The sequence below is a fragment of the Pinus tabuliformis genome, chromosome 2_2, assembly GCF_031772625.1.
Source record: "Pinus tabuliformis cultivar Carrire ecotype Pingquan chromosome 2_2, CPIR1, whole genome shotgun sequence".
Classification (NCBI taxonomy): domain Eukaryota; kingdom Viridiplantae; phylum Streptophyta; class Pinopsida; order Pinales; family Pinaceae; genus Pinus; species Pinus tabuliformis.
In genome coordinates this window covers 979,683,757-979,695,667 of record NC_142300.1, presented here as the reverse complement: position 1 = coordinate 979,695,667, position 11,911 = coordinate 979,683,757, and the positions used below count along the sequence as shown (strand labels likewise).

General features: G+C 33.0%; 1 protein-coding gene across 1 annotated transcript; it reads left to right on the top strand.

Annotated features, from left to right (window-relative positions):
• The first annotated feature begins 261 nt into the window (after nucleotides 1-261).
• On the top strand, nucleotides 262-11,034 carry LOC149196545 (uncharacterized). The gene is made up of 2 exons (XM_089408324.1): nucleotides 262-1,044; nucleotides 10,858-11,034. Exons 1-2 carry the CDS (start codon nucleotides 262-264, stop codon nucleotides 11,032-11,034), a joined length of 960 nt encoding a protein of 319 aa, XP_089264450.1.
• Nucleotides 11,035-11,911: the final 877 nt, after the last annotated feature.

The following is an 11,911-nucleotide window of genomic DNA, read 5'->3' as shown; positions in this document are numbered from 1 at the left end:
TCGTGTCAATCTGATCCACTGGGACAGACTTATTGTGTGAGAGTATCTGTTTATGAGAGTATCTGTTTATGAGAGCAGCTCATCATCGTCAGCTTATGCACCTTTGTCTCTCTTCAATATAACATCCACTAACTTTCATTAATGCGCCGAAATTCACTCCTCTTTCGTAATATTTTGGTCAGAATTACTGGAATCAAAAGAAAACATGCGAGTGCCAAGTTTGAAGATGATAATGATGAGTTTGTTGAAGTTACAAGGCCTATGCCACATGACATTGACAGTTCAACGCGACGTGTCGTTTGGCAGTTCAATTCAGGCGGACGGGACCTTCTGGTGGCAAACCCAGGAATTTACTCAGGGCTGCTCCTCTCCCATGAATTTTCGATGAAAACAGAATCAGATAAAGTTATCGCTAAAGACATCCCTCGTACTTTTGCATCGCAGGAATTATTTGGAAGGAAAGATGGACCGGGGCATCGGTCTCTCTACAATGTGTTGAAGGCGTATTCAGTTTACGACACAGAGGTGGGGTATACACAAGGGATGAATTTCATAGCTGCAATGCTTCTGCTTTACATGAAAGAGGAAGAAGCCTTTTGGGTTATGGTGGCACTGCTCAAAGGCAAGCAAATGCGAGGTGTGTATCTGGAAGGTCTGCCTCTACTCCACCAATACTTTTTTCAGTTAGAAATGCTTCTGAGGGAGCAACTACCCCAACTGGCTAACCATTTTGAGGAACAGATGATCACGCCAGCGATGTATGCAAGCAGTTGGTTAATGACTGCATTCTCCGCAGACTTGCCATTGTCATTAGTCGTTCCCATTTGGGATGTTTTTCTCTGCAAGGGGATGAGGGCAGTTTTTGGAGTGGCCTTGGCGCTGCTAAAATTCTTTCAGACTGATCTGTTAAAATTGCACTTTGAGAATCTGCTACTGTTTTTGAGAGGGTTTCCGAAGGATGATTTGGATGCGAACACATTGATTTCAATGGCGTGTTCATTGCCGCTTAAGAAAAGGTTAGAAGAACTGGAGTTGGATTATCTGGTAAGCAATGATAATTCATCAGCTTCGAGAAACATTTTTTCTTCGTGCCTTCATTAGCCTTCTACCAGTTGTTATTAGCCTTCATTTTTCATTGAATTTGTCAATTGCTTAACTGTTGAAGACAGTTTTATTCCGTGATCTTGTATCTGAATTATGTTACCAGAAATCTGACCTGGAGACCTTTTTTACATGTTTTCCTTCCCGTTTTGACACTAAGTCAGTTCATTACTTACGAGCTTTTATTCATAAAGTAGACGGATGAGGGTTTGATGTTACTCATCAAATTTGTATGCATAAGATGTGCAGATGAGGTTCATGTTTCTTATGTCTGGATGCTTTCTAGCCTGTTTTTTTAAGTTCATGTTTCTTATTTTTGTTAACTTAGGATTTTGATAATAATGGATATTAATAGTTATTTTAAGAGGTTTTTTTTTTCAGATTTTTTGTTTTAAAAAATAATGGATAAATTTATAATAGGAAAATAAGGGTTGTTATCGAATTTATCTGTCAGGTTAATATCTTGGAAATAAGGGTTGTTATAGAATTTATCTGTCATGTTAATATCTTATATTGGAAATAAGGGTTGTTATAGAATTTATATGTCATGTTAATATCTTATATGGTAAAAGTATTGACTTAAATATTGTCTAGGACTATTCAAAAGTTACAAAATGAAAAGAGTAGGTTACACTATATCTAAAATAAAATTTAATGTTAAATATAAAAATAATCTACATAATAACAAAATATTATCACCAAAATTATTTCAAATGTAGTTAACCCTAAATATCCCTTAAAATGAAACAACCCCATATAAATTCTCACTCTCAATTCCTTCACAAAATAAAAAAAATTATTAATTCAATCTTATACACTAAAATATTATACATCCTCCTCCCCTTTTTTTTTGTAAGCTGGGGCGGGACTCTCTGATTTACATGTCCATTATGTACCCTTCTACCGGGGAGGGGTAGCCCAAGATTTGAACCCAAGACTTCCGGTTCGGTGAGACTTCATTTCCACGGCCCTTGCCGCTTGAGCTACTCCATATAGACTATACATCCTCCTCCACTTATCCTACTGATCTCAAACATATTTTTTTTAGTATCTTCACCATTAATTTTCATCTCTAATTTATCTATAATTTGATGTTCGATAAATGTATATTCTGCCAGCCCTTCTTTACCCTCTCATGGGAAAGACTACTTTCCAATACAAAGATCCATCCTTTGAATACAAGCTAGCAAGCTTATTTTATTTTATCTCTCTTATTTCTAAATTTTAAATTTATTATTCATTAACCTTTTTAATGAAGCAATATCTATTTTTCAAGCAATATTTATTAAAAAAATAATTTTATATTAATAAAATATTATTTTTAAAATACATTTAAATTCAATTGATTTTTACTATTTTATTAATTCAATAATTCAAAACAAATAGTCTCGCGTGTAAAAATCCAGAGCTTGTGCGATGAGATTAAGCCAATAAATGATCCATTTTAGAATGGTACAAGAGTACTCTGTTACAGAAACTGATGGAAGTCTTCGTTTCCCAAAAATCATGTATGGAAGTCTTCGTTTCCAAATAGTGCTTAATATATCCTTAACAATGTTTATCATTTAGGGTTTTTCTTTGTTAAAGTTATTTTATTTTTTAATTGCAGCCATTGACGTGTAGTATAGCATATTGTTAAGTTTTTTATTTTTTTTTTTTGGTTTTTTTTTTTTTTCAAATTTTTGCATTTATTTAAAAGTAGATTTACTGTATTTAACCTTTAAAAATGTGTATTTTTTTAGGGAATTATAAATTTAAATAGTAATGTATAAGATTATTTTAATATTTTAGAAATTAGTAGTTAAATAGTTTAGTGAAACTTGTTTTTTTCTGATAAATTAGTTAACAATAGTTTGAGACAACCTTCTATTTTTGATTTTATATTTAATGGAGATAAACTTTGTTGGACAACTATAAACTTTGTTTTTCACATTTTAATAGTACTAGTTTTCTTTCATATATCGATTAATAGGATATTATTAATATTAACTTAATATTATTGATTTCTTCGTAATATATTTGTAATATAATAATTTTGTTTTGTTTTATATTTCTTGGCTCATTACATCTATTTATTAAATTTTATGATTGTAATTTAATATTTCCATATTCTCTATTTTTCAGTGTATCAATGCTTTGTACTTGTTAATGAAGTCAATAATAAGATATTCATATAAATTAATTTTTCCTACATTATTATTTTTATATGCAAAGGTAAGGATATTAATATTTTTGAATTTGATGATTAGAATTTTTATTTTATTAAATATTATGAGTATCTTAATTTATATAAAAGAATTACAACTAGGGTATATCCATTCTAAATTTTAATTTGTGTGTCATTTAATTTCATTTTAGTTATTATTTTTTCCATACTAAATGATAAAAATAGTATATCTTACTAAATTTTATTCTTTCATTTTATATATTTGGGTTAAAATGAATCTATGATGTTTACTTTTTTAAATGCTTTCATGTACATATTTGCGTCATGATTATTTGTTTGTTTGTTGAATTAGGTAGATAAGCATGTTTATTTTGGAATAAGGATTCTATAATTTATTCAATTATCAATAATTATAATAATTATTAAGTGAATAGTATGGATTTAACTTCCACCAAATATTCTAAAATGTTTGTACAAGTAGTAGCCATAGATCAAAGGTTGACACATTTTTTTTCTAGCAATAGATATCTTGCTACAACTTTGTAGATAACTTTACTATATGTGATTAAATCAAATTCCTTTAAAGATACATTTTAGGTACTGAAGAAACTTTTCCATTGATATAAGATACTTGGTATATAATGACATTTCAAATAGAAATGAATGTAAGAGCATAAAGTGCAGAGAGACACAAAGGATACCAATGGTGTGTACAGAACCATGGGTTGATACAAAGGTCATGGAACCTCTGTGTCACAGACCAATGGATGTATAGAATCCATGTCAGGATTCTCCTACAGTGGAGAATGAAGGTACGAGGCTAGAAATACCTATAATTATTTTTTATCAATTGTGATTCTTATAGTGTATGGCCCAACAAACAGACTTCAAAGATACTAGAAGGAGGTTGGATATTGTTTCAATACTTTGAAACCAATTTTTTTCAAACCATGTTTCCCATTGAGTGGTAATGTGCTATGATACTAATGATCCAGATCTTGGGGCCTAAGAATTAGGAGGATTGAGTGTTGACTCAGGAGGAGAAAAAACATACATATATGCCATGAAATTAATCACAAGAAAACTGATAAAAATGAAATAAATGAATACATCACAAAAATATGGAGAGAGAGAGAGAGAGAGAGAGAGAGAGAGAGAGAGAGAGAGGGAGAATAATTATTCCATTAAGAAGAACTATTAGATGCAATGAAGCGAGTTTTGGGACCTCTCCTTCTTGATCTTAATCTCTTCTTTTTTCTTTTTATAAGGTTCCTTATTGAATGAGTCAACTTTAATTATATTTTAATGAATTTATTACATGTCTACCAAGTTCTATTTTACATAAAAATATGAATTTATGACTTTGATATCCAAACTTAGAATATAAACCCCCCAACATTCGTATCACATGTGAATGTTATATACTAGGATCTCGTAAAAATATTTTGTTTCTTATTTGTAAATAGTAAAAATAGTACACTAATGAATTTCTATGATTGTATTTCCTCTTAAAAATCAAGTGCCAACCTAGTTTCAAGCTACATGATGAAGAGATGAACTATAAATCCAATACCTAATTTTGAGGAAAAATGTTAAATGTTAATGTTAAAGAGGGTGATAGCTTTTATGGAAGTAAAACTAGTTACTATTTTAAACAAATTATTATTTTTATTTAAGAAAGGAATTGTTTATTTTATAAAAATATTCTTCCATATTTTTATTAAAGCATGTTAAGCATATCAAATTTCTTATTAATCCTTAGATATTAATATCGTCATATTACATTTTATAGTAGACTATATTCCTTCAATGTACTATTCATTATAATGGTACCCTTTTCCCCCTATACATATACCAAGAAGACCTATTTCTAGGATAGCCCAAAAAATATGTTTGTAGTGGAGGTGAGTGGGTAGATGTTTGTAGTAGAGGTCACTACCAAAGGTGAGTGGGAAGGAGTTTTAGTGGATGGTTTTTTGACAGTGCATCTACTATATACAAATGTATCAGTGCTTTACTATCCATACAAACATTGATTCTAGATAGAGCATCATGCACTGTGAATTTTTTTTTTTAAATAACAAAACACAGTGTGTTAAATAAAAAAACACACCAGTACTTGAATAGTCGATAGCACAGGAAAAACGTTAACTTTTAAAAATTGTCAGTTCTATATACACCCGTAGCATCGGTTCCCTTTTGTATTAAAATGCCTTGGTGCATTCCTAGAAGGATCACTGCTTAGTTTTTAAATTAAAAAAAAATAAAAATCGGTGCTATATTCTAACAAAGCACTCATATTGTTAATTTATTAAAATGCCATCAGGCGTCCTCTAAAGAGAATCACTAGGCACCCTATAAATTTATAGGCTGCACCACACTTCATTGCGTGAAAATAACAAACTACTATTGTTGCGAAACTATTCGTAAATGAAAACACTTAGGGAAAGCTATAAATTGTAAGTTAGTGTGTACATTTTTTAGGTTATGCCTATTGTGTTTCTATTTACCTAATGCATTGAAAAAATAATATTAAAAGATATAGCTTGGTGCATAAGTGAGACACATCGCCATGAAAATTTATATGTGAACCAACAACAGTGTGTCATACATATGTGTGCACCGATTCCAGTGCGGTTGTATTTGATAGCGAACCGAAGTCGGTGCTCTACTATTTTTTGGGTGCACTCGGGTTTTTCAATTATTTGATTGAAAGTTATGTTTCCAAATTTATAAATACATTTTTTATTTAATTAAAAATTTGTATTTTATGTGTGAGGTTGATGTATTTTATATGTCAATCATGTAGAAGAGACATCGACAAAGGGGGCAACAACAAGAGCAGGAGTAAATAGCAGACCAATACAATATGGTCTGACCATGGGAGGCCAAAGAGAGGAAGAAGGATTTATACCCTTGCCCTATTAACGTAGTGACCCAAGCATTCTTGAGGAATTTAGGCCTCCTTAAGTACTATGGGAGACTACATCCTTGAAGGCACACTTTGTCTTGTTGGTGCATCTGATACGTCTGTGGAGATTTTCGGTACATGGTTTTCATGTGGGTACTGAGGTGTGGTATAGGCCCTCTGAGGAGGACATATACTTTATCACTAAACTATCTATGAGAGGGAGGATTTTACCTAGTTCCCTCATGTCCTCCATGCGATTCCAATAGAGAGTCAGCTTGCATAAACATAGAGATATGTTGGGCCTCATGTAGTTCATCCAACAAATTTTTAGGTGCATTGTGGATAATTGTGGATTTATTCTTTTGTTTCACACGAGGTTAGATGCCTCTCGTTATTAGTCACCACCATTGCACACTTTAGCAATAATGGAAAGTACATTAGTTTCCCTCTCTTGTATTATGTCGATTATTTTATTTAGGCGTCACGATGTATTAGATGGTCTACCATTTTTTTGAGGTAGTTTTGTAAGGCTTTAGATAGATTACGTCTGATGATACATGGGAGGGAGAGTTTCCCTTTTGGTTGAGTTTTTTTGTTTATGTTTTTAGAGGTTTCCAGAGATGAGGCCTACATTTGACACCGCTCTCCTAGGTTGATGACTGAGGCTCGGATGCGAATGTTGGGCTAGATGATGACTAAGAAGGGTTTGCCAAAATATCCGACCATGATTTTTTCTGTGCCACTGGTGCTACTGGATAGTGAGTTTGACCATGCATTTTCTTGTTGTCATTTCCATTCACGAGTATTGATTGGAGATAGTTTCCCAAAATCCTCTTCACATCGGCTAAGCCTCCAAATGATAGAGGTAATATTAGTGTTTTCTTTATATTAATCTAGTTTCATTTTAATGCTTTAATTAATTAGAATAAAGTTTATCCTAGCATATTGTTTAACTTGCTTTATTAAATTGTTTAATGAAATCGTCTAATTATTTATGTGTACTATATATTTTGTAGAAATCAACAAATTCCATGGGGACATGCCTCCTCCCCCACTAGATGGAGAAGATGAGGAGATGGGTGAGGCCCATAATAAACTACTGCAACATATTGGATAGAGTTTTAGTTGAGAAGGGAGTCCACCATGCGAGGGCTCGAGACATCACCCCAGATGCTTAGTTCTTGGATCTCTACAGAGACTATCCACGTAAGATGTGTGTCCCTTATGCATCATATCATTGGACCTATTAGGCTACTAGAAGCAATGAGGAATGTGAGGTCTACAACGACAGATACATCAGATCATGATGATGAGGGTGGTGATCATGGTTCTTTTGGTATTACTACTGCATTGAATCATGGTCAGGGTGTCAGTGATCCTTTTGGTAGTACACATGCTCCTCAATCACTTGATGATCATATGCTACTGGTAGAGGATGTGCCTTATGTTTCTCCTCACATATCAGACTAGCCACCTCCTCCTCCACCTCATAGTTCAACAAATGTTGATGCAGTAGTTGACCATCCATCATATTTTGTCGTAGACCAACTTCCTCCTCCTCCGCCTCATATTTTGACAGATGTTGAGCGAGTAGTTAACCATCCATCATCTTCTGTTGTAGACTAGGATGGCACTACTACTTTTGTTGTATCTCATATTTGATTGCAATTATTTGACTTAATGTAATTATTTTTATATGGTGCATTTTTTATTTTCATGTTTATGTACTTAATTTATATGTTAGTGTTGAAGTGTATATTATTAGGTCATGTTAGATATTTTCATTTAATGTGCTTGTAGATGGATGTGTATGTGAGAGAAGTTATTTGACATTATATGTATAATAATTTGAGGATGTGCATGGTGATGATGTTATATTACAATGTTTGTGGTTTTTTAGATGTGATCATGGTGATGATGTTGTGTTAGATTGTTAGATTTATCTCCTAGCTAATGAAATTTATATGTGTTATAGGTGTATATAATTAGATGATGATAGTGAATTTGAATGTGTATCTTAGATGATGTTTATGTTTGTGAGATGGTTATCATCATGACGTTTATTTTTATGAATAACATTTATTACAGATTATGTATTATTGAACTTATATCAAACTTATATATATATATATATATATATATATATATATATATATATATATATATATATATATATATATATATATATATATATATATATATATATATATATATAATTGCATGCAAAATGACTTATTTTTAAAAAACTGCAAAGATATTTTTAAAAATTAGAAAGTTTAGTATGGTTGAAACTATGATTGTAAAACTATGATAAATATTTTTCTATTGCTTAGATAGCTCATTCACATGCATTCTAACTTAACTAGTAAAATATTTCAACACTCACAAGGAAAAAATAATTAAAGGTAAAATAATTTAGTTAGTTCTTAATTTCACGAAAATGTGTAACTCATTCAATTTAATATAAAATATTATTAATAATAAGTTATTCAAAAATAAAATTTAACAATTCAATATGGTTTATGAAATTCAATCTAAATTTAAAAAATTTAAGACAATTATTTTTACAATTAATTGATATTTAATTTATATTAAAAAAATCTATTTTTATAAAACTTAATTTATTACTAAAGTTTTGAGATTTTCAAGCAATTTTAATTTAATATTTATAGTGATTCTTACCAATTTAAATTATAAATTTCTCTATCTAAAGATGAGGATCAACAAATATAAAATAAGGCTTGTGAAGCTATCCCTTAAAAAGGCAAAGCGAAATTTTTTCTAGTAATAAAGATGTAACATTTTGGTGCTATTTTGGCTCTTTATTTACTATTGTGCTAGTTTAAATTTAACTCTTTTTAGTAGTAAATATGATTTAAATAATAAAAAAAATCATACTATATTAGATTTAAAATTTTGATAAATAATATATTTGATTATTTCTTAATTAACAACTCAAGAAATATTATTTTTTCCACATACTTATTGCCATTACAACTAACCAATAAGAAAAGAGAAATATAGAAAAATAAAAAATATATAAAAAATGGATTATTCGTTATAAACAAGGTCAATCCTCAACAAGTTAGTAATCGAAAAATAAAAACGAAGCAACTTGGCATATTTGATGGCCACAAATAGGTTAATATTAGGGAAAGTCAAGGTCCTAGGATAGTTAAAATTGGAAAGGGTCCATCAAAGAAAGAACCTATGGATCTGCATGTGAGTAGGTAGGTACTCAAGATGAATTTCAATGAAGACATTTGATGCCTTCAGACATCTTTTTATTGTATTTATCACCCTACTCCTTGTCATTTGTGTTCTTAAATTAAAATTCATTGTATGCTATTAAGATTAGTTTCTATGACATATTATGAAAGTATCCTTTATTTAAACATGTTAGATTAGTATTTGATTTCAATATTTGATTTTATATGATGATTTCAAGAGTGGACATTATTGATATATGCCTTGGTGGATTTAGATTTCCGGTTCTTGCATGCTCTCATGCCCTATTTAGCATTGTAACACCCTCCTCACACATTTATCTGCAGGAGCTACCCACCTTTCCAGGTGACCAACTCTTGAGGGAACTCAACAATTCAAGGACTTAGAGCCCCAATCGCTCTCTTGCTAAGCCCTCCAAGTGACTAAGAGCCCTTTTCTCTCCCATGAGCCTGCATGAGTGCAACCATAGTATTCTTATGACAGTGCTATGTGAGGCAATCCAAGATTTAATGCTAAATTTTAGGGATACGACCCAATCACTGCCAAAAACTTCATGGAATTTATAGAATTGAAATAAAACATAGAAAAAATTATACCAATGCAAATTAATGAACATAAAATTGATTGGACCCCTACTAGCCATGATAGGGATTTTGTCAAACATGCCACGAATATGCATTATACAGGTTTAAACAATATATTTGAGCATATGGGTCTCATACTTATATGAGAATCATTAAGAATCATTGACGCCTTGTAACATTAGCTATATTATCATCTATTGGGTCATATAGTCATTGCTCATTCATTTAAAAATAAAAACATGACGAGAGCCATATATTTTCAATGTCATACACACATTCATAACTAGCATATAACAACAGAAATACTGAGGATACATCAACCATAAATGCTACATAGAATCCAATACATTTACACATAAAATACCAAGGAAAATAACTCGTATTAATGAATGAAAAAGCCAACCCGATATGGGACTACCACGTTCCACCCGACCATAGATTGGTTGAGCCAAATCTCTCTTTAGCGAATCATCCCCGTGCCATATTCCAAGCATGAATTTGGGAATCAAACCAAAAGAACGAACCGGGGCTTCCCAAGGCTAAACCACCTCACCCTCATAAATGGAAATAGGCTTTGTCGCAATCCTCATTGGATCACTAGGCCATCAACAAGCATGGATGCCACTAGATCTCTCCACCTAAACCATGAGGAATTTATTTGTCTCATCCTCTCAGCTATACCGCGTATTGAGGTATCCACCCTCTCTGTTGACACCTAATCCGAAACGGATGAGGTGAAGCTGGACAGTCATCTAGAAGATGAACTGATCTGTTTTGTATTTGTATAAATAATAATTTTCTAATGAATAAAAACACAAGTCTTGTCTTGCGCTCATGAATTGCTGGAGTTACGCTGGCCTGACAAGGTATCAGAGCTCAGGTCCCAGTCCCTTAAATTAGCTGTAACTCATGCCTCTGCCTCTGCGCTCTCTAGCCTGAATAGGCTGCCTCTGTCATGCATTTTATTCAGGCAATTCGCTGCCCCTCTTTGCGCTACCTCTGACATACCTGCTCTGACATACCTGAGCGCCTCTGTGCGGTGAGCGTGGAATGGGCTGCTGAATGTGAGCGTTTTTTTGTTGATATTGAACACCTGAGCGTTTCTATCACTGATTGCCCTACGGCCTGCACTCGCTCTCATTCCCTTCTGCGTTATTCATCTCCCCTTCTGCGTTATTCATGAAGAGTTGAATGCTGTAGCCAGTGGACATTCGAGTATCTGCTGCAATCACGCAGAATCCCTTGAGACATCACAGCACCAGACAGCACCGTTGTGTCCTCGATAGGTCCCAAGGCGCTCTCCGTTGTGTCCATACCAGACAGTGGGCGTGTGATCCTTCGCACCAGAAAATCGGTGGGCGTGTGATCCTTCGCACCAGAAAATCGGTGGGCGTGTGATCAAAATCGGCCTCATCTTGCTTGCAATGTATTACTTCAGTGTAGACAATCCGCGAGCACTGTGGACCAAATACTGATACAATGACCTTTGTATTACCGTATTCAGCATAAGCAGACCCTGCCGCTGCATTCACCGCCCCGGTCTTCTGATTCTTTTGATTTCTGATATGAAGAGCACGGTCTTTGAGCACGGTATCGTTTTATTGTAAGAACTATTGAGGCGAAGGTAAATATCATAACCTGTTTGTATAGAAGCCGGAACATTCACATCTTGAAAACATCTCGTGGTATCCCTCAGTTTTTAAAGAGGCCTTAAGTTCTCTGCGTTTTTTTTATTGAAGACTGATATGGTTCATTCAGTGCGCAGTTTTGAATGGTATATACACTGGTGCTGTAGACTGCGTTTTTTATAGATTGAAATGGTGACTGCGTTTCTGACAAAGTAGTGCTGTGACCGTGGATTTGTAGACTGCATTTTTTATAGATTGAAATGGTGACTGCGTTTCTGACAAAGTAGTGCTG

Bases quoted from the DNA above. Each gene is read 5' to 3' on its own strand.
- LOC149196545 (XM_089408324.1), top strand. From the start codon at position 262: ATGCCACATGACATTGACAGTTCAACGCGACGTGTCGTTTGGCAGTTC. The intron at 1,045-10,857 runs GTAAGCAATGAT...TGGCCTGACAAG, and splicing joins AACTGGAGTTGGATTATCTG to GTATCAGAGCTCAGGTCCCA.